Below are 24369 nucleotides of genomic sequence, written 5' to 3' on the forward strand. Positions count from 1 at the left end.
CATTGCTTAACAATTTCCTGCTAAGCAAACATATGGGTAAGAAACCAGTCAGAATATGGTACATGTGGAATCATATTTTTGGCCGGTAACCTTAATATACTAAAATCATAGTATTTTGTCGTGCTTAGCTACCTTTTAAGCAAGAGTCTGCTGCCACCTACCGTCCACAAAATGCTCACACCATGCACGTCCATTTTGCCAGACTGATCACCTGTCTTTATCCGAAAGATTAAAGACATGTATTGCGCTATATGTACATGTCTACACATGTACGTGAGATTTAACTGCGAGTCTCCAAGACCAATAAGGCCATGTAAAATTAGTGTCAGGTCAAAGGTGGTTATGGACGTGAGCTAAAAGGCAGATCTTTGTCGTAATAGCGAGGTTTAGCTTCACGTTATGCGAGCAATTATGTGAGCGTGAACGTCAACATTTTGTGTTGTTTCTGGGTGACGTCGCCATTTTGGCTTATTGCATGCTCACGTATGACGTATGCGTGCACGTACGTACCTGACGTGAAAAATTGTAATTTCACGTATGCTAAAAACGTGAGATTTTACGACACAATTTTTTGACGTTCACGTTCACGTTCACGTTCACGCGGAACGTGCAGCTAAACCTCCCTAATTTATGAGGCTCGAAGTGTGACGTCAGATGTTCAGGCTACATCTATATCATGATATATCAAACTGTAAGCAATTGTGATAATTAGAATGTGAGAATAACAATAATGTGCTTAGCAAAATTGGGGCGGATTGGAGGAGGCAGTTCGCATTTGCCTTAGTACAGTATTCAGGGTGCGTTCGTTTAGCTTCACTGGGTCATCCCCGGTCTGTCCCGATGCGTTCGAATAGCTTTTGACGTCATACCAGGGGCTCACCCAGGTCAGCCCACAGTGCCCTGCTTGTGGAGTGGGTCACTTAGGGGGTGGCCCCTGATAAAAGACGTCACTACGAGAGCGGTGAGTGGTCGTTCGTTTAGCTTTTGTCATGGGGCTCACCCGAGTGAGCACCGCGGGGTAGACCCAGGGAAGCTAAACGAACGCACCCATAATGTCAATTCACAGCAATGTACATATCTTAGAAGGACGCTCCTGGACTGGTTGTGGCGTGGGGTTTCCCCTTGTCTGAATGGGAATCTCCCGAGTTTGTTGGGGAGTCTCTCGGTCACCTTCGCTGGATGCTGCCGCTGTTACAGCAGCCATAACTGGGCACTTCATGGGTGTCGGAGAAGGGGTAAAGGCAAGAGTTGGTCCCCTTGGATCTTTCATTGATGCTGTGGATTTGTTGGTCGTTGGGGGCGGAGTGGTGACGTGAGTTGGTGATGGATCCTGCGTGTAAGGTGGTGGGTCTGTAATGTCCAAATAAATGCAAAACTCTCTCATTTATTTGGGTTCGAACAAAGACAAATATTGACTTGGGCTCAACATATTTGACCGCTGTACATGTACCGTAAGTCAGGATCCACTAAGCGTCCCTCAATATCAAACCATGCACGTCCTTCGCACTAAATCGAAATGTAGACAATATTGACATGGCAATTGGAATTATGCAATCAATGTGTGTAACAAAGAAGAATTGACTGTAGCACAACTTCTTCAAACAAAGACAAAAATGCTGGGGCTCAATATATCTTTGTTTAACCCAACCATTTAGCATTTTACCAAGTCAGTTTCCTTGTGGCTTATTACTTGATCTTCTCAAATTAAATTTATTAAAATGTCTCAATGAATTTCCATTGCAATTTCTCTTGAGAGTTGTTTACGGTAGTGAGGGCCATTATTTCAAATATTTCCATTGGCTTAACCACGTCGTACACATTGGTCAGCTCATATGCCCTGATATCCTAAGGACCATACCAGTCGTTATAGAGGGGTGTTAATCAACATGGAACATTGACTTTTATGGGGCAGTATAAAACACTGTCATCATCCTTTGTTTTTAAAGTGTCGATTGTCTATGATTTATCTATTTATATAACTTTTTAAAATAATGTTAAGCAGACAAATTAAAAGTCAATGGCATCAAGAAGTGGAAAAGTTGTGTCCACAGTAAAAGTAGGAGAAAAATGTGATGTTAGTTGAATAAATGTTAAAACCGTTATTTTGGAATGCTGTTTTGTATTATAAATAAAACAAATTTAAAAGTGTATTTAAGAAGAAAATCAAATTATGAACTTCAAAACTGAAATGTTTCAAATTTGTCGTTTTAACCAATTTTAAATAAAAGAAAAAGCATTACCTTCATCCGTGAAATGGTCCAAGTTGATGACGTCACTACCTTCATCTTTATGCATACCGGTCAGGAAGTAGGTGCGCATCTTGCCTTTACCTTTGACCTCGATGTCACCACGTGACTCAAAGATGAACTTGTCGTTTTGTGATTGGACAGCCCTGAGTAAGAAAATATAATAACAATGTCATGAAATATATTTCTTTTTTGAATAATCTATACCAGAACTTACTCTTTTCGGAGCCAAACACTCCCTCATAAGAAATTATCATATGGTTGTACGCGCAAGTTAGAGGAACACGTTTCCTTGGATCTGACGAGTTGGTCTATAAAGGCGTTTTACCTCGTTGACTAAAACGGTCGGCCATTTATGGGAGTCAACAAATTGACTCCCAAAAATGGCCGACCGTGTTAGTCGACGAGGTCAAAAGAAAACCACGGAATTTCGAGACATGTTTGTGTAGATCATTGTATTCTACTTTTACAACATCTTTCTACCCATATGCATTTTATAACAAACGATTACAGAACGCTTTTCGAAGACCAACTCGACCGATCCAAGGCAACATGTTCCTTAAACTATTAGGCCTAGTTATAACTAATCGTGTTCTTCACACCATGCAAAGCTTCCAACATCACTTGTTGTTATGTTGTTATGTTTAATTAAGTATTATTATTTGTATTTATTTTTTGCTAACAAAACAGTTGCTGGCAGTGTAAGCACTTAATGCAATCCACCGTATACATAAACTGACAACCCTGTAGAAGTTTAAGATCGATCAGCCATCTGGGTAACGAGAGAATAGTAAAAAACCGACTACAAATTTTGCATTGCATCGATGCCAAAATAAAAATGAATAAAACGCTCACTGAGCGATAAACTCCAAACGCGAAGTTAGATTATGTATTTCTCATTAAAACATTGTGAGAAACGGCTCCCTCTGAAAGGGAGTATTTTTCGAGAAAGAAGTAATTTTCCACGAATTTGATTTCGAGACCTCAGATTTAGAACTTGGGGTCTCGAAATCATAAGCATCTGAAAGCACACAACTTCTTGTGACAAGGGTGTTTTTCTTAGTATCTCGCAACTTCGACGACCGATTGAGCTCAAATTTTCACAGGTTTTTATGTTATGTATATGTTGAGATACACCGAGTGTGAGTCTTTGACAATATTACCAATAGTGTCCAGTGTCTACAAGCATTCTGAAAAACATTTCACTTCAAAGTTATGTGGTTATGTGAAGAAAAAAAATATTGGTCTGTATGCCCCAAAGTTAGAATAATTTGGACTCGTGTGGTCTACGGAGTTGCGAGAGAATAATGACAACAAAAACCTTACTGCTAGTGAAAAATTACCTCTTGTTCAAAACTACGTTGCTTCAGAGAGAGCCGTTTCTCACAATGTTTTATACTATCAACAGCTCTCCAATGCTTGTCAGGTTTTTAAGCTAACAACAAGTTATACAAACAGTTTCCAGTGTCTTTAATAAGCACTGAACACGTTTGGTAATAATTGTCAAAGACCAGTATTCTCACTTGATGTATCCCAACATATGTATGAAATAACAAGCCTGTGAACATTTGACCCAATGGGTCATTGAAGTTGCAAGAAAACGTTGTACAAATTTGGTGTGCTTTCAGATATCAGTATAAAAGGCTTCTGGCCAGAAGTCTTTTATGATTTGAGTGAGAAATTACCCTTGCTGCCAGTGAAAAATTGACCACTTGTTCAAAAATTGTATTACTTCAGAGGGAGCCGTTTCTAACAATGTTTTATACTATCAACGGCTCTCCATTGCTCTTTACCAAGTAAGTTTTTCTTTGCAGAACGCTTGGTGGCAGCAGACTTACCAGGTAAAATCCATTGTTCTCGGTAATGTACACATGCTCAGAACTACGTAAACAATTGAAATTTACCCGGTAAGTCTGATGTCACCTAGCGCCTCAAAGTCTTCCAATGAGTAAATGCCAACAGTGTCCAGTGCCTTTAAGTGCATTGGTTGTTTACCTTACTACATCTTCACTTGTATGCACCTTTCCAGGCACGCCCGTGCTCTCCATTCGTGACGCAGTATTTACGGTGTCCCCGAAGAGACAATATCGAGGCATCTTTAGACCAACTACACCAGCTACCACGGGACCAGTGTGTATTCCTACACGTATCTGGATTGCCTCTCCGGTGATTGGGGACAAGACTTCATTGGTTGAGTTAAGCTGCTGGAGACCGAACCGAGCTACTCGCTGAGCGTGTGCGTCTGTTTCTACAGGGAGACCACCGACCACCATGTACGCATCACCAATGGTCTCTACCTATATCAATCAATCAATCAATCCATCAATCAATCAATCAATCAATCAATCATTCAAAAGTCATTTAAAGGAACATTACAGAATCGGTTTTGATAGCAAAACAAGTTGCTGGCAGTGTAAGCACTTTATGTAATCCACCACCATACATAAACTGACAAACATGTAGAAGTTCGAGATCGATCGGCCATCTGGGTCACGAGATAATATTACAAATGTTGCATTGCATCGATGCCAAAACAAAAATTAATCAAACGCTCACTGATCGATAAACTCCAAACGCGAAATAAGATTATTTATATTCCTCAAATATGAAATTTCAGACAGTATATTCCTCAAATATGAAATTTCAGACAGAAATGTTTCAAGGGATGTTTTCTTCTTTTGTCATCACTAGACCGTGTAAGTTTTATGTATATCAGTTTGCGCCAACATCAAAAGTTTGCTCTAAAGCGCTGAGGCAGAGGTGAATGATTAGTGCCTCAATTAATATGTAATACTATTTACAAAACTCCACCACTCAGTAGCACTTTGGGTATAATGACCTACAGAGCACTGGTACCTAAAGCATATTGAACACTGGTACCTAGGGCATCCGAAACACTTCGTACCAACGAGCAATGTCACCTTGGGCATAAAAGGAACAATGGTACTTTGGGCATGCAGAACACTGGTTCCTATAGAGCATATAGAACACTGGTACCTAGGGCATCCGAAACACTTCTTAACAACGAAGGAACAACGGTACCATTGGCATAAAAGGAACTTTGGTACTTTGGGCATGCAGAACACTGGTGCCTATAGAGCATATAGAACACTGGTACCTAGGGCATCCGAAACACTTCGTACCAACGAAGGAGCAATGGCACCTTGGGCATAAAAGGAACTAGTGTTCTTTGGGCATGCAGAACACTGGTGTCTGGATCATATGGAGCAGTACCAAGGGCATCCGAAACACCTCTTAACAACGAAGGAGCAATGGCACCTTGGGCATAAAAGGAACTAGTGTTCTTTGGGCATGCAGAACACTGGTGTCTGGATCATATGGAGCAGTACCAAGGGCATCCGAAACACTTCGTACCAACGAAGGAACAACGGTACCATGGGCATAAAAGGAACTTTGGTACTTTGGGCATGCAGAACACTTGTGCCTGGATCATATGGAGCAGTACCAAGGGCATCCGAAACACTTCTTAACAACGAAGGAGCAACGGTACCTTGGGCATAAAAGGAACTTTGGTACTTTGGGCATGCAGAACACTGGTGCCTATAGAGCATATAGAACACTGGTACCTAGGGCATCCGAAACACTTCGTACCAACGAAGGAGCAATGGCACCTTGGGCATAAAAGGAACTAGTGTTCTTTGGGCATGCAGAACACTGGTGTCGGGATCATATGGAGCAGTACCAAGGGCATCCGAAACACTTCGTAACAACGAAGGAACAACGGTACCATGGGCATAAAAGGAACTTTGGTACTTTGGGCATGCAGAACACTGGTGCCTATAGAGCATATAGAACACTGGTACAAGGGCATCCGAAACACTTCGTACCAACGAAGGAACAACGGTACCATTGGCATAAAAGGAACTTCGGTACTTTGTGCATGCAGAACACTGGTGCCTATAGAGCATATAGCTGGTGCCTGGATCATATGGAGCAGTACCAAGGGCATCCGAAACACTTCGTACCAACGAATGAACAATGGTACCTTGGGCATAAATGGCACTATGGTACTTTGGGCACGCAGAACACTGGTGCCTAGTGCATAACGGAACAGTAGCACGAGGCATACGTAACCCCTTGTATACGGCATACAAAACCCTTGAACCACGGGCATATGGAATCCATACCGAGGGCATGCAGAACACGAGTTCTATGCTTCTCCTCATTGGACCCAAGTCTCGACACTCATGGGGTGACAGGTCTTTTTCTTCAGCCGCGCCACGCATCTGGAACTCTCTACCACTTAATCTTCGATCTTGTCTTTGTACTACAAAATTCAAGTCTCTTCTCAAAACTTATCTTATGTCAATAACTAATTTTGTTGTGTCTGTTTTTCTTTGTGTTGTGTTTTTTTTTTTTTTTTTTTTTTTTTTTTTTTTTTACTGCGCCTTGAACACCCAGCAGGGTGGATATGTGCGCATTACAAGTCTTATTATTATTATTATTAGTTCCCAGGGCATACGGAACACTTTCACTATTAGAACAATGGTACCTTGGGGTTCATAAAACACTTGTAACTAGGACAAACGGAACCCTGGTAAATCGGGCATACGGAACACGGGTGTCGTGGCCGAGCGGTAAAAGAGCGCCAAATTCAAGCTCTGCTGATTTTGTTCAGCAGAGTGTGGGTTCGAATCCCGGTCGTGACACTTGTGTCCCTGAGCAAGACACTTAACTATTATTGATTCTCTCCACCCAGGGGTAAATGGGGACCTGTGAGGGCAGAGAGTAGCGCGTTTGTTGCACGAGGCTGTATACTCCCCAGGAGCTGAGATGGTTTAAGGAGTGAGTTAAGGCCCAGTGACCAGGGGTAATAATTTGAAGCGCTTTGAGACACCCGTTCGGGAGTGAAAAAGCGCTATATAAACTCAAATATTATTATTATTCGGAATGTTCCAGGTGCCTTCCAAATCACCTATACCCGTTATGGTAATTCTCTGAGGGTACAAGCTAATTACCTTGTAGACGCCACAGGCGCTGGTCAACCTATCGAATCTGGTGTACATGGCATTGAGCAGATGGACTATCTGGATCGGCTGGCACTGACTGCACATGTCTGTGAAGTGAACTACGTCACTGAAGAGTATGGTCACCTGCGGAAACTCTCCTGTTAAATGAATAGTAAGAGTCTTGGTTTATGACGTTTATAACTGTGTTTTGAGGATAAGCTGTGTCCGATTTATATGGCTTTCGGTGGTGGTTGGCTATGGCTGAGCGCCAATTTCATATTCTCTATCATTTGCTTTGCAGACATTGGCCCTGACAGCCGTAGCCAAAGTCACTTGATTCAGACGTGACATTAAACTGCAAAACTTGGCGTGTTAAAGTTGCCACATTTTAATGTAAAAAGAATCAAATTTGTACACCTTATGGTGTTAAAATAATACTAATTTCTAACAATGCAATTCCATTAAAGTTGATTGGCAACGCTAGTTTTTGTATGGGTCACCGGCAGAGGGCAGGGCGCACAATCGAGTGGCATGAAAGGACTGGACAAGTCTGTTAATCTCGATCCAGATATGTTTTTTTGATACAGATATCTCTTTTCAAGTTATTCGTGTTGCGATATCGGTGACAAAACGTAGTCAATAAAAGACTAGTCTGACCACGGACTAACCTGCCTGAACGTGTCGTCCCTCTCGAAGCTCGTTGGCCACCTCCCTGGGCAGCATGGAGTATAACAGCGTGTCTGTCTTCTTCTTCTCTTCAGCGAGATCCTTCATCAGCACCCTCAGCTCCTCCTTCTTCTGTTCCAACTGCTTGGACAACTCGACTTCTGCGATCCTCTGCTGATTGAAGAGGATGAGATCTCGCGTGATGTCGTGGGGTGCGATGTCCGAGAAGTGGAGACCCCGCTCGGTGAGGTCCTCTAGCTTGGTGAGGCGAGGTGAGCAGAGGAAAGCCATCTTCTGCCCAGCTTCCATCCACAGCATCTGGCCTAGGAGGAAAATAATGAAAAGTGTTCCGGTTATTGGAGGACTTTTAGACGCTAGGTGGCAGCAGACTTAGCAGGTAAATCCTCATTCAAGCAATATACCTTATTGCAAATACTCGGTACGTGTGCGTTATGGGTGGAATGAGTTAGTAGGTGCATGCTGGTCTAGCTAGCGATCAATTTTGATCACTAACTAGACCAGCATGCACCTCATTCAACAGTTTCAACATGGGTAGTTGCGAAAAGGTAAAATCTATGATTTGTTTAAGAGAATACCTCTTAGTGATATCGTAGGCTTGTCTTGCATCTTTGCGTTCAGTTCCTCTTTTCGGAAGTCAACAATGAATATTGACGTCCTGAAGGTTCGCAGGCTCTCGACGTTGAGGGTGATGTTCGGATGTCTCACGCTGAAGAAGTCCTCGAACGACGCACCCTCTTCGGTAACCCTTGGACAGAACTGCTGGATCTTGACCCCAGAGTGCTGGATGACGAGGTTCTTGTCGAAAACCAAGTGGTACGGAAACGCGTGACAGAAGGTGGACGGATCCACATGGATCTTTTCCGGAATGTGGGCAACGAATTGTTCGGTTTCATGCTTCTCTTTAATGTTGGTAACATCGGGGATCTTGTCTTTGACATCAGAGTCTTTTTCTGTCACTAGTATGGACAACCACTCCTACAAAAGGAAATCAAATTGTCAGAAGTTTTTACGAAATTATTCAGTGGCTGTTTATGCTTCTGTCACGAAAACCTGATGTTGAAACGGATTTTTATGACACGGCATTACTGAAATCCCATGTTTGTTTTGATTTGTTAAACGTTTTCTTGTGTATGAAATAAGACATTGTATGATGGAGTTGGGTATATGCTTGATACATTACGGGTGTACCATGTAACGACTTCTTATTGTTGTTCTTAAAAGAGCTTTCATTGTTTGTTCATATTCAATACGGTCTATATCTGGGCCCAGTTTCATAGAGCTGCTTAAGCACAACATTTTGCTGAACACTTAGGCGCCTTGTCAAAACCTCCCGGGCGTTCCTCCGCTGACAGTCTGCGGACTGGACAGCAAATACCGCCGTTGCTAAGGACCTCGGACAGTCTGCGGAAGAACGGCGATGTGCGTTGAAGCGCGGCGAAGTTAATGAGCTATCCTTGCCGGGCGCTATTGTTAGTATAACAATAAGTCTCATGAATAAACAAGTTGTATTTTCAGGTCATAAATATCAGCGGCTTGGACGCGGACCGGCCGTGCTCTTCCAGAACAATACATTTTCTACTCATGAATAACATCCTCCTGGAAGCGGACAGGCCGCACCGACAAGACAATTACACCATCCAGCGCTTGTGATAATCAGGGAACGATTTCGCCTGTATCACATCGCAATTTGTGATGCAATTTTGATGATTTGCTTTGCAATTGTAAAAAGTGCATCGCAAATGTTGCGATCCAATTTGCGAAGCATAATTTGCAACATTTATGCTTGATACAAAAATATCGATTTTTAACTTGAAACCATTCACATTTAATCGATTTTCCCGCAAGAAAAACGATGCTAAATTAATAAGAAATCACCGCCGCCGCGAATACTTAACGTTTTCTTCCATTATGTTGAATACAATATGCTGCTCTGGCAGTAGGGCAAAATCGACCAATTAAAACATTCGTTACGCGCTATATGTAAATTCAACAGCCAATAGAAACACCGGTCTCTAAAACTGTGGCTCCCCCCCCCCCCAGACATTGGACAAACCAGACTATCTGGTTGTTTTGACATGGAGACACACTCGCACAGGTGTGTAGATTTGTTTATTGGTGACGGTGACTTGGGATTTTATAAATAAGAAACTAATGTTTTCCGCTTGGAAAGTAAGAACGAACAGTTAAAATTGTCCCCTGGATACTCTGACAACCCTCTAGTCACTGCACCGCCCGAGTTTCTGAAAACCAATTTTTCTAGATTCTTGCAGTAAACAACTGGAATCGTAGTTCAATTTTTAAAAGATAGCTTAATATTCATGCACAATTCTTTACCCTTTCGGTAATGTTTGTATAAAAGTACAATCTCCCATTGGGAACAATAATCGGCTCTCGAATATTTTTTTGTAAGGATAAAATGGACACAATAGCTTTTCAAGGCTTTTATCTGACTCAATGCTCAAACTAATTAAATGCGAAGGCGTTAGTTTTCGACAATATCAATATTAATGATGAATAAATACAGTTTCCTTTGTGTTTACTAATTGGTATGAGCTAAATTATTTCATCGTCATTAGCTTCGATGAAATAATTTAGCTCATACAAATTAGTAAACACAACGGAAACTGTATTTATTCATCATTAATGATGATATTGTCGAAAACTAACGCCTTCGCATTTAATTAGTATGAGCATTGAGCCAGATAAAAGCCTTGAAAAGCTATTGTGTCCATTTTATCCTTACAAAAAAATACTCGAGAGCCGATTATTGTTCCCAATGGGAGCTTGTACTTTTATACAATCATTACCAAAAGGGTAAAAAAATGTGCATAAATATTAAGCTATCTTTTAAAAATTGAACTACGATTCCAGTTGTTTACTGCAAGAATCTTGAAAAATTGGTTTTCAGAAACTCGGGCGGTGCAGTGACTAGAGGGTTAGCTTACAACGGAGTTTGCACGTAGCCTGGAACTTTTGTCGAATCCGGGAATAAAGACAACCATTTTTAAAATTCATGTTTTGGTAATGTAGGCCCAACCAAGTCTTAAAAATCACACATTGGAGGAAATGGATTTTAGTTACACATCCACCCTCGCTTTGCTTTTTAATCTGCAAATTAAGGTAAAACCATTGTTAACCACCTACGTTCCTGCGCGGTTCCGCCGGTCAGCTCATAAGCTGGACCTTACAATGGCCGACCGGTAGCTCCGCGGAGCCCCCGGAATATTCATGTTTATTGACATGTAAATGAGCCGTCGTGGCCGTGGACATGCCCGGTTGCTACGGGTTCTTTTGTTACAAAAATCCGCGGACTCCCGCAGAATGCACGCGGAATGGAACAGCTTGGAGGTTTTGACAAGGCGCCTTAGTTGCTAAGAATAAATGAGCAGGGTACCAGTCACAAATTGTACTTGTGACATGGTAGTTTGGCTGGTAACATTGTTCTGGTAAGCGTAATTTTGTTATGCTTAGCTATTTTGTTGTGCTTAAGCAGCTCTATGAAATTGGGCCCTGGAGGTTTTTTTATGCTTAGATACTTGTTTGTGCTTAAGCAGCTCTATGAAATTGGGCCCTGGAGCTTTAAATAAAGAGATTATTACGTAATAATACCTCTTGACTGATTTTGCCGTCCAATCCCATCGGGGTGAGATTGAACTCAACAAAGCGGACATGAAACACCCAGTGGTCCTTTCTAACCCCTCGATGGTACTCCTCCTTGTAATCAATCACCTCCATCTCAATCCGCTCGCAGAATATGATCCTCGCAACACCCTTAATCACACCTGGGGAAGAAGAAGAACACCAAATGTGTAAAGACACGCTGATAGTCAGCAATACAGTCCCTTTTCAAAGCCAAGGCTTCGGCTTTGGATTCGGCTTCAGGCTCCGTTTTTTCGTCTGAAGCCCTCAGCACGTACGAAAAGCACGCACAATTGTCAAAACAATCGCGGGTTAAAGCTAACTGTGGAGCCGAAGACGTGTTTTCGAAAAAAGGGTCACAGTTTCAGTAAAAGCTATAAAAATGGGAATTTTGTTCATGGAATACAAGGAACGGGAGTATCGTGCCGTTGTATCAGCTTTTCAATCAGTTTGATTCCATCATCTGATTTGTTTGTTCCAAATAAGCTTCTCAAAGGACAATAGGATACTCATAGACTAGTTTTGGGGTTTTGTTGATGTTTTTACAGTAACCTACATCTCAAAGCAATACTTTTGGTTCATGGATACCTCAAACCTAACAGATGATAAAGTTTTGTACGCACATCATAGGAAGGAATGTTTTCTTCCAAAACCGGTAGAAACATCTCTTTCGCTAATTCTTAATTTGGAACGGGATCCTTGCAAAGGTAGATATGCAGTTTTAAAATAAAACCGAGGGAATGTTTGGTACCACATGAAAATGCAGAAAACAAACAAAGTTTCCCAAACCGATCCGCATCCCAGCACCACCCTCACCTGATACCACACCATTCAGTCCCTTGCGCACGGAGAAGTAGTGCAACGTCAGGGTACCGTCCTCCCTGGTTTCCGCACGGAAAGACGGCTCGTCCATCATAGGGTACATGGTCTTCATGTATACCGTGTGCATGAAATCAAGGTTACCAATGAACTCAGCCAGGTTCTTGCCCAGAGTGCGGATGAGTTTGTCGTAGCCGATGCGCATGACCCACGTGACCCAGAAGACTCCGAAGAGCTCATAGACGCTGTCTGTATGCACACCTGTTCGGTTGATAGTAATTTGAACGTCACCATAAACAGTAGTTTGAATGAGGACTCCATTTAAAGCCTTAAGGCTCTGGACAAATAATTGTTAGCATATAAACTTACTTGATTTGGGGGGTTGAACAAAGAATTGACTGGAGTGGCATTCGAACCACAACGACCTCCGGATAAACATGCCGGTGCTCTACCAACTGAGCTGTCTAGCCCTATATTGGTGGTGTCCCTGTTGTGTCAATATCTTTGTTCGGGGTGCCAACTTACTTGGTAGCGAGTAATGGGGAGATGTTGGTAGTACAATGCATTGTGAGAAACGGCTCCCTCTAAAGTAACGTAGTCTCGAGAAAGAAGTAATTTTCCACTAAAATATTTGAATTTCGAGGCCTCAGAATTAGATATTGAGATCCCAAAACCAAGCATCTGAAAGCACACAACTTCGTGTGACAAGGGTGTTTTTATCTTCCAAATATTATCTCGCAACTTCGACGACTGATTGAGTTCGAATTTTCACAGGTTTGTTATTTTATGCATATGTTGAGATACACCAAGTGAGAAGACTGGTCTTTGACAATTACAAATAGTGTCCGGTGTCTTATAAAGCCTTCAATGCCTCGATCAGAAAACAAATCGTATCTTTTACTGCGCTCTTGTTAGACCTTGTAAGTTGTATTGGCGTTGGTTCCTTTAACTCACTATCTGCCACGCATGAGACGCGTATATTGGGGGCGTATTCAAAACAAATTTATCCGTTCCGTGGCAACAACGTAGATATTTCACAAACAACTTCTCTTGCCTCAAGTCGCAGGCATTCTAATTTGAACTGTATTTAACTTTGTTCTCTCCCCCTTATGTTTAATAACATTTTTAAAGCGTCAAATAAAAAAATCATAATAATACCCAAAAGATCTGCTGCTGCTTCTGCAAGCTTGTATGTGACGTCATCATCGTATTGTTGGAAATTCACAAACTTGTCTTCCACTCCAGCTTTTTTCCTGTTTGAGATAACAATACAAAAATAATTTAAGTATTACCAAACATATTTCGTTAAGGTAATCTAGTGTTTTTCATCCCACTTTCAAACTGTTATAAAAATGAGAATTCACACGTCACTGAGTGCTGTGGTTTTTGTTTTGCTTCTTTGTTTCTTTCCAAGAAAACATTAAATCAATCGTTCAATTTAAACCACGTCTAAACTAAGCTCTACTGGCAACATAATCCACCTAAGTGCCCAAAACAAGGGAAACTGCAAGGTCAAATCTGTCTCTAACCAAACAGTAAAATCATCCACAGACCTTTAATCCATAGCCGACACGCATGTAAGATTAATTAAAGGGTAACACAACGCACCATAGCAATCAATCACTTCATAAGCTTATCCAACAAAACGAGAAAACCTATACAGCTGACAACTAAAAAAAAAGATGAAACTCAACGATGAAAACCAAATTCGTGATTAGTTCAGCCTTCGTGAATAATAATTCTCCACTAGCGGTAAACATGATGTTTTCATTCATTAATTTTGTTGCTCAAGGTCAAGCAGTGAACAGTAACATAATACAACCATTGGGACAAAAAACTGTTGTTGTTTTTTTGCTGCGCAAAAAGATCACTCATCTGAACATCAAGAATTACCGACGTAAAGCCTTTGAAATTGCTGGGTGCCTTTGTAAAGTTTTTGTTTACTCTTATCAAATACTACTCCTGCATAACAACACAGCATCCCAGTGGATGTGTTGCAAGAAATCTTGCAATTATTATATAAAGGCGTTTGAACTGCGTTTTATAGAATACACATTTATTTTAGAGTTGAGAAAGTTATTAGCTGTCAGTTAAAGGGAGGGAAGGTACACGTTTGGTAGATACTCAAAACAAATAATAACTTAAAAACTGGCTTGGTAACGAGCATTGGAGAGCTGTTGATAGTATAAAACATTGTGGGAAACGACTCCCTCTGAAGTAACGTAGTTTTTGAGAAAGAGGTAATTTCTCACTAAAATAATAAAAGACTTCTAGCCAGAAGTCTTTTATTCCTATCTGAAAGCACACAAATTCGTTCAACAAGGGTGTTTTTTCTTTCATCATTTTCTCACAACTTTGATGACCGATTGAGCCCAAATTTTCACAGGCTTGTTATGTTATGCTTATGATGGGATACACCAAGTGAGAAGACTGGTCTTTGACAATTCCCAAACGTGTACGTTCTCTTTAAAGGGAGGATTTCACTATTGGAATTTATTCAAAAAATGAATGATCGTGAAAACTCTGTAGCTTGGTAAGAAACACTGCAGATGTGATACTGTGTAACATTTTGAGAAGCAATTCCCTTCTGAGGAATGTGTTGTCAGAGAGAAGAATTTAACAAAACAAGTTTCTCAGATTGTATATTCCATTTACTTATACTGATATTCCTGCGTGGACAAAAACCGTTCAAGATTGTTGGCAATACTACGGAAAACGAACCCAGTCTTCACAATGTTTTTTTTTTTTTTTAATCTTTTGAACCTTTGCCCTTTTCACCTATAGCCCCGTACCCCTGGATCAACCTACACCTTCCCTTGCATTATTTAAACTGGATTTAAAACTGTATTATACTTTGGATAAAAACATCTCCATGTAACCAATGATTCCACTGTTAATTTCCACAAAGAATGGGACTCTTTCAAACTATTGGTGTCATGTTTACATTGTGTGGTGTATTTTTTTTTATTATATTTTCTTTGCTGTTAATGTTACGGATTTTCAGCATGTTTGTAATATTATAGGAGTAGTCTTAAATGTGAATAAGTAATTTCCTCCGTGAAAAAAACAAACAAAAAAACTACACTTTTGAGGCTATCTGCGAAGCTCAAATACAGACCCAAAATGAGACTACTTCTTACCGTATAGTGTCCCATGTACTCTCGCCAAATCTCTCGAGAACTAAATCTTTCAGGCAGATTTGTATCAACCCGTACTGCAATACAAAAAAAGACCAAAACACAAAATATGTTAAGGCAGTGGACACTATAGGTAATTACTCAAAATAATTATAAGCATAAAACCTTACTGTGTAACGAGTAATGGGGAGAGATTTAAAATTTAGAGATTTAGTATAAAACATTGTCAGAAACGGCTCCCTGTGAAGTGTTTTTGAGAAAGAAGTAATTTTCCACAGATTTGATTTCGAGATCTCAGAATTAGATTTTGAGGTTCATCAAGCATCTGAAAGCACACAACTTCGTGTTTTTTCGTCCATTATTAGCTCGCAACTTTGACAACCATTTGAGTTCAACTTTTTACAGGTTTGTTATTTTGTGCATATTATGTTGAGATACACCAACTGAGAAGACTAATTACCAGTAGTGTCAGCTAAAGGGACACTCACTGAACAGCAAATCTTATCAAAGTGAACTCATATGAAATCAGGTTGTCCATAAACCTGAAGCTTTAATTCCAAAAAATCCACTTCTATCTACGTTCATTGGTTGAAAAATGACAAACGAAAATGACATGGTACGGACAAAGCTTCTCCCCAAAGATGGAGATGGATGGATGTTCGGATTCTCCTCAATTTCATGGAAAGAGTTTGTATCTCGTATCTTCACTCTTGTAATATTATTTGCTGTTACTGGTGATTGTACTTAATTTTGCAGTTGAAGTGATCGTCAATCAATTAAGATGTAGGATTGACCATCACAGTTAAAGCGCCTGTCAGCAAATGGACGCATGGTTTGGGGTTGCGTCTTCGCTGTCGCGACCAATTACTGTTTCGCTTTGTTTTTATTCTTGAACTTGCAATGGTATATCACTGGCCATTGACCGAAACAGTTATTGGTAAAAGAAGGGAAAACAAACAGAGAAAACGCACCCAGATACGACTCTTAGAAAGCGATTGGATCAGATTAGACAAAAACTGTAATATCCCACACTGGGTAAGTTAAAACTGACCTTGATTAAAATAGAAGGCCTACACATAACAAAAGTATCTTTAAATTTAGAGCAATACAAAATTTACAATTATTTCTTCAGACAAAACTTAACTCAATAAAATGCGACACTGTTTCGCTATACAACAACGCAATGAAATACAGCATAATTTCGCAATACAACGGCAATATAACGCAATGAAAACGGCAAATGTTCAATCGTACATTACGTTATAACTCTACGTGTTTTCAAAACACAATAGCATCTTCAAAGATTCTTGTAATTTTTCTGATTACATTAAACTACGTTTTGTCAGCCAGGAGGGCCAATGAGCACTTCTGTAATATAATTGAAAATAATGCTGCATAAATGAGTTTGTAATTATTACGTACTTTTTTTATGAAATCATTGGTTGCTGTTTTAACAGACCACGTGGTAGCAATCCATTTACAATTGTTCAACTTGAGTTTTGTTGTGTTGTTTAAACTGATTTGTGCGATTGTATTTACAAAATTAAAAGAAACCCGTGAAAACAATGCTTCAATAAATTATTGGCATCGCGATGTTGTGATAATGGTTTAAGCTGCATGGACTTTTGTTTCATACAATCGTTGGTTACTTCTTTATAAGATCTTGATTTCGCAATAAAATAAGGAACTGGTGAACTTGGGGCTTACTTCGTTTTAGTATTCCAAACCCTTAAGAATTGACTCGTGGGATTCAATTAACAAAGTAAAAAGAAAAACAGAAAACTATTTGTTGGCAATGTCTAAACAAATTTGGGCGTAGTAGGGTTGTGGTAATACGCACAGTTTACACTGCATGAATTAGTTTCTGTGTACTTATTTAGGAAATCTTTGATTGTTGTTGCGCAAATCAATTTTTATCTACTTGTAGTTTTCTTTGTTTTTAACTTTCCAAACTTCAATTACTGATTTGTGAGATTTAATTTACAAAACTATAAGAAAACAGAATATTAATGTTTAACAATGTTTATGCAAGTCGCCCAAAACAAGGCTAAAAGCCACTAAAATGCCCATTAAGTGCTGTGTTTTAACTGCTTGTATAGTTCTATATTTGTATACTGTATGCCATGTTTTAATAATGTCCACTGAGATCTGTAATGTCCTTTATTGTCTCTTCTTAAATTGTGGCATCAGGAGATTAACTCGAAAGTAATTTAGTTTACTTTTTTTAAATCCATCAGGGGTGCTACTTTTTTTCTTTTTCTTTTTCTCTCTTAATTGTTGTACATGTTTTCGTTTTCTTACTGTTCTTATTGTCTGTACTTGTATTTTTACCTGTGAAATGAATAATCAATGAAAATGAAATGAAACGTATGACGTAAACGCTGCGTGAATTTGTTCGGGTGTACTTTTTTTTATAAAATCGTCGTTTGAATCACGCTTTACCAGATCAAGAAGTCACGAAATCAATTTAAAAGTTGATAAACTTGGTTGTTTTCAAGTTTCCACGCTGCATAAAAATTAATAAATTTGAGGCTTTTGAGTCCTTCAAAGCCTAAAGAACTGACATGTGGGATTTAATTTACAAAATTCATAGTGAACAATGCATCAATGAATTTGGGGCATCTATAGAAACCACAGAATAAATGAATAGTGAACAATGCCCACATGAGTTTGGGGCATCACAGAGTTTTGATAATAGTTTACGTTGCGTAAATAAATTTATGTGTATTTTTTTATGAAAACATTTCGTTGACGCGTTATTAGATCTGAAGGGTCGCAACTCAATTTAACAATTTATCTACTTTTAATTTTCCAATTCAATTTTCAATTTACAGTACTTTAAGAAAACCGAGTAGTTTTCAACAAGGCATCGACAAAGTTGGGGTATCGCGGGATTGAAACAGTTTACACTGCATGGAAATGTTTTGTATGAACTTTTTTATGAAACCCTTGACCCACGTTACCAGATCAAGAATTCACAATCTGGTTGTATTGTTCAAACTTGAGGTTTGCAAGTTTCCAGCTGCATACATATTTGATAAACTTGGGGATTTATTCGTTTCAGTCTTTCAAAAACCTAAAGAACTGAGTTGTGATCTTTAGTTAACAAAGCTATAAGAAACACAGAACATTAGCCTCGGCAAAGTTCGGGCAATGCAGGGCTGTGATAAAACGTAAAAGTTTGGTAACGAGTTTTGTTTTTCGCTTAGTGACAATTTGATATCAAAAACATTCATTTTGAACGATGAGGAATTGAGCTGCATGGTTTCCGGTCATATCTGGCTGCCAGCCGGAACTGCATTTATTCACAGGTTGTATTGTTTTGTTGGTTTATCAGAAAAGAATTGTATATTTGGAGTAGATAATGCTGATAGCGCGATAGCTGTTTTCAAACCTCTGAACATATTACACAATTTAACATGCTGATACTAAAAAATAAGTGAAATAATCAATTCATCTAAAGAGTTCATTTTAATCCCAGGGGAGGTTTTTGACGTCTAGCCATTTTAGGTTTTGCCATTTTGATTTTAGAAGAAGAATAATAAGAAGAAGGAAATTTCTGACCCTTTTAAAGTCACCTGGAAATATATTTTGTTTTCTTTCAAACATAAGAGTATATGCTTACGAACAATAAAACAATTTTTTTAGTAATTGTTTGTCACGATTTATATGTTTAAAAAATATATAAAGTTGTTTGGGGGGCTGACTCCGCCTACCCCTTTTGTGACGTCAGTCAAGGCAGACTTTGCCTGCAATGCGTATAGTAAACACACGTGCAAAGTACATGTACCTCCAAGTCGTGAGTTGGTACATTTCAAAAAGTGTTTTTCTGCATTCAGCAGCAATACACCTGGTCGGCTTTGCCGGAAAAAAAATTGTGTTTACTCTACGCATTACAGGCAAAGTCTGCCTCGATTGACGTCACGAACAGCGCATTCTCGGGTCGGGGTCTACTCTTAAATTTGTAAGTAACATAAAAACTGATTTTTTAAAACCTTAGTTAACTGTTTATTCACATTCCACTCATCAAAACACATTATATTAGTGACAAAAGCTTTAATTAAAAAACAAATACCACTTCCAGGTGACTTTAGGCTCACAGAAATCAGCCGTACAAATTTCTTTGTGCTTCTAACTATGTCGGGAGCATGTTGTACAAGTTTCCATTGTGAGATGAAGATGTTACAAGCATCTTAAAAGGTTCGGTTCAAAAGAACCAACAAGGCTAATGGGAAAGTTTGGGTTGATGCTTTGACTAATTGCCAAGGGCCTAACCAATAAATAGTGTAGACACGTGGGATGGAGTCCGGTCCTTTATTCAAGAAGAGTGAGCATTCACAAAATAAACAAAGGCAGAATCCAAAAATTGAAAATAATCTAAAGTACTGATTTAAATCCTTTTTTTCAAGCACACAATGCACAGCACGGACACTTATTAATCACTACATCACTTGTGTTAGACGGTACACAATGATTTCCCTCGGGGAGCTTGCCCCGGTGTTCCCTGGCTGCAAAATGCGCCGTAGCACATTGTAACCCTTATAAGGTGACGCATAACTGGGTCTCAGAATCCGCAATTTTAATAACCTATTTTTCTGTAAAAAATGTAAGTATGCTGTGCGCCTTGAGTACCTTGTTGGTATATACGTGCGCTATATTTGACTGCGATGTTATTATAATTAGTTAACGTTTGGTTATTACTTTCAAACATAAAAGTAATACCATCTTTCGGATAGAAGCATACAGCATATTATGTTAGTGTAAAACATATTGGGAAACATTTCACTTCGAAGAAATGTTGTTGGGTAAAAAATATAACCTTTTGGGTCCCAAAATTTAAAACGTTACTGCAATAACGCTTCTCAGATTGTGTATTCCTATTGGCGACTGTTCTTCCTGCGGTGTACATAATCTTTTAAAGGCAGTGGACACTATTGGTAATTACTCAAAATAATTGTTGCCATAAAACCTTTTTTGGTGACGAGTAATGGGGAGAGGTTGATGGTATAAAACATTGTAAGAAACGGCTCCCTCTGAAGTGCCATAGTTTTCGAGAAAAAAGTAATTTTCCACAAATTGATTTTGAGACCTCAAGTTTAGAACTTGAGGTCTCGAAATCAACCATCTAAACGCACACAACTTCCTGTGACAAGGGTTATTTTTCTGTCATTACTATCTCGCAACTTCGATGACCGATTGAGCTCAAATTTTCACATGTTCGTTTTTTATGCATGTTGAGATACTCCAACTGTGAAGGCTAGTCTTTGACAATTACCAATAGTGTCCACTGTCTTTAATACTTTATTTGTCTATGATGAAAATAGATTTAGACAATTGTGTAACAAATTCGCATGCCCCTTGTGGGGGGGGGGAGCACAAGCCTTCTTCTTTGGTCTGCACATGCTTATTTCTGTAAACATAATATAACTTTCTAAATCGAATGTGATGCTACAAGTGAAACGGTTTACCCCAACAAACATTTCATCAATTACTCGTCTGAGGCATTTTTTTCTTGTACAAATTAGAATAAACATGGCAACAGATTTAGTGCAGCACTTTCAGTATACATTCTGCGGCAGCCGATTTCACGAAGCTTTACGCAAAATGCACAAGTCCAGCTTGTGTGGGGATTTAGTGTGTTGACGGTCCGCAACTTACACAATGCATCTCGAGCAGTAGTTGGTATGAAAATGCTCTAGAATTGCCAGGGTCGTGGGTTCGAATCCCAACGAGCAATATGCCTGTGATTTTTTTTTCTTCACAGGACTCAGGAAAGTACTTAGTATACAGTGCTACACACATCGGTGTATAATATGGTTAAAACAAAATTAATATTCTGTATCTTAATATTCTGTATTTAACATATCTTAAATTTACACAATACATGTTGTGCACTCACTGCGCGTACATATTACATGATCATGTAACACCATTCCTAAAGAAACTTCACTGTACTTCACTGGCTGCATGTCATGGGATGAATCCAATGTAAAAACCATGTGCTTTGTTTGATCTTGGCCGAGCATATTTGAAATCGTGTTTGATTTTGTGTACCCACGGAAGAGTCGGCTATCGGTCATCGAAAATACTACCTCAGCATTTTCCCTCAACATTATTAACTTTGAAGTCTGCATGCCTACACTAGGAGCAACACTTTAATGTGAAAGTATCAGGTATAAATATTATGGCACATTTTTCTTGGCACATTATCAGTTGCAGAGTTAATATTCTGGGTTATTTTACACGCGTTACACAACACATGGGACCAACGGTTTTACGTCCCATCCGAAGGACGAAGCAATTGTCAAGTGTATTGATTAAGGACACAAGTGTCATGACGGGGATTCGAACTCACTGTCTGCTGATCAGAAACACCATAGTTTGAATTCGGTGCTCTTAACCGCTCGGCCACGACATTTCCGCTCGGCCACGACACTTCGAACAGCTAAACAATAGCAATTTTTATGCATCAACCAGTACAGATTGTGCAAGGCCCACAGCTTAATATAGTTATAAGCAGTTTTTGTGCAACAGTGACACTATAAAGTAGGGTTTGAACCTTTTCATGATGGTGAACATACGATTTAGTTAGTTGCGTCTCACAACTTTTACAACCAATTGAGCTCAAATTTGCATAGGTTTTTTATTTTGTGCATATGTTGAGATACACCAAGAGAGAAGACTGGTCTTTGACAAATACCAAAGGTGTCCAGTGTCTTTAAACGAAAACAAGAACACAATTTATCAGGAAATATCATCAATTTGTATGATGACTTTTTTGTAAACTGTGCATTTCGGCTTTTTAGCCGCTGTATTGCAGTGTTTTAATAAATAAACCATGAATAAAATAATAATAATAAAGATATATGACTTACCATTTCAGAGTATCTTAACTTCCAACCAAAATGATTATTGTAGGACTCGCTGAAAAACACCAGCAACGGCTTCAGTGAGACATCAGTTATCAAGATCTGGAAACCTTAAGACAACGAAGAGGTTTTTATGTTAAGTTTAACATCAGATAAGACAGACTTCTGCCACACAGGAGAGGCAATCATCGGTGTGATCCAATAGCGTAGATGTTGCGCTCTCAGCCCATCCTGAACATCTGACGTCACACTTCGAGGCTCGTTAATTACGCCAGATATCTGTCTTCAGTTTACGTCAATCCATGTTCATAATCACCTTTGAACTTGCACTCATTTCAAATGGAGATTCTCAGTCAAATCATACGTACTTATATCATACAGAAATGTCATTTCTCTGTTCTATGATTGTACACATAAAAAACAGCTACACGGTGCTGCATGCAGACGACTGAAACGCAGCTGTCAAACCAATCGGACCAATCAAAACATATGGACAGATTACGTCACTGCACGTTTATCCAATGAAATCACAGGTTCTGTAAAGCCAATACCTGTTATCATTGTGGATTAGTCTATACGTCAGCCTATCTGAGAGTCAGCCTCACACAAAATAAGAACACCCTGATTAATAATCGACTAGACTTGAGTGTTGGTTATCCTGCGGCTGTTTGAGGTACCGCTATTTTTGTTTCAACGTTGTTTTATACATTAGAAACAGTGGTACAAACGTCATTTGTTCGTGTCATTCTTTAATAAAAGTCAATTAATTAACTTAATGTCGACAGTTGAAGGTTTACATGGCAAGCTTTTATTAATGTTTTATTGGCTCATGTAAAATTTAGTTATGCGGTGAAATGCATTTTGGTTTTGCGTGTCTAAAAACATGTTAATCGTCTATGACGACTTTTTTTTGTCATTGTTTGAGTGTTTGTAAAGTTGTAAAAATCACAGCTTATTTCAAATACAGCTGAGTTTTGTTGTGCAGTTGTTGTTATTGTTTGTTTGTTGGGGGAGTTTGTGTTTGCTTGTTTGTTCGGTTGTTTGATGGTTGTTAAAGACACTGGACACATTTTGTAATTTTCAAAGACCAGTCTTCTCACTTAATCTCAACATGTGCACGAAATAACAAACCTGTGAAAATTTGAACTCAAATGGTCGTCGAAGTTGCGAGATATTAATGGAAGAAAAAAATAACCTTGTCACACGAAGTTGTGTGCTTTCAAATGCTTGATTTCGGGACCTCAACATTTAATTCAGAGGTCTCGAAATCAAATTCGTGGAAAATAACCTCTATCTCGAAAACTACGTTACCTAAGAGGGAGCCGTTTCTCACAATGTAAATGTGTTACCAATTACCAATAGTGTCCAGTGCCTAAATTGTATATGCTGTATTAAAAATCCGTAGGCTACGCTGGATTAAGCCAATCAATTATAAACTGTTATTCATAATAATGCAATTAGAGGTGGCTCAACAGCAATAGAGCTCTAGGGCACCCCCCCCCCCCCTCATCTTGCGTCCTTCAGTGCTCTGAAATCTTTGATTCGTCAAAAACTGCATGTCTCCTTGATTAATTTGATTACAGTCTAAACTAATGTCATGAAGTCGTTGCAACAAAACCCTGAAATAGAAGTTTGTAAATGTAATAATATTTTGTTAATTGAATATCATAACGTGAAGAGAGCATAATGGAGGAAATTGAAATTATTTAGCATAGTTTAGAAAGCATTAAGAATTAAGAAATGGAAATATAGAGCAGTTTATTGACTGTCGTCTACTTAAAGGCACGGACACATTTGGTATACGTCATAGACCAGTATTTTGAGTATTTACCAGTTGTGTACATTGCCTTTAAGATTGTTCTAATAATAATAATAATAATAATAATAATAATAATAATAATACCAATTAAAACTTATATTGCGTCCCTTACATACAAAATTACCAGAGGCGCAGAACACTTGTTAAAAAGCACAGAGTGGAAGACAAAGACAAAGAAAAAAG

At 39.1% G+C, this 24369-nt stretch overlaps 1 protein-coding gene across 1 annotated transcript in view; it reads right to left on the reverse strand.

Annotated features, from left to right (window-relative positions):
* Nucleotides 1-1053: 1053 nt before the first annotated feature.
* LOC117301585 (guanylate cyclase soluble subunit beta-2-like) overlaps nucleotides 1054-24369 on the reverse strand; it is a 29249-nt gene continuing 5933 nt past the window's right edge. Inside the window, exons 2-12 of the mRNA XM_033785614.1 lie at nucleotides 22374-22477; nucleotides 15502-15575; nucleotides 13520-13614; nucleotides 12359-12622; nucleotides 11513-11685; nucleotides 8479-8878; nucleotides 7885-8205; nucleotides 7226-7374; nucleotides 4242-4543; nucleotides 2241-2392; nucleotides 1054-1350 (exon numbers count right to left, since the gene is read on the reverse strand). Coding sequence (XP_033641505.1) covers nucleotides 1061-1350; nucleotides 2241-2392; nucleotides 4242-4543; nucleotides 7226-7374; nucleotides 7885-8205; nucleotides 8479-8878; nucleotides 11513-11685; nucleotides 12359-12622; nucleotides 13520-13614; nucleotides 15502-15575; nucleotides 22374-22477 — 2324 coding nt within the window. The 3' untranslated portion in view covers nucleotides 1054-1060. The remainder of the gene's footprint in view (nucleotides 1351-2240; nucleotides 2393-4241; nucleotides 4544-7225; nucleotides 7375-7884; nucleotides 8206-8478; nucleotides 8879-11512; nucleotides 11686-12358; nucleotides 12623-13519; nucleotides 13615-15501; nucleotides 15576-22373; nucleotides 22478-24369) is intronic.

This window comes from Asterias rubens, chromosome 17 (assembly GCF_902459465.1).
Source record: "Asterias rubens chromosome 17, eAstRub1.3, whole genome shotgun sequence".
Classification (NCBI taxonomy): Eukaryota; Metazoa; Echinodermata; class Asteroidea; order Forcipulatida; family Asteriidae; genus Asterias; species Asterias rubens.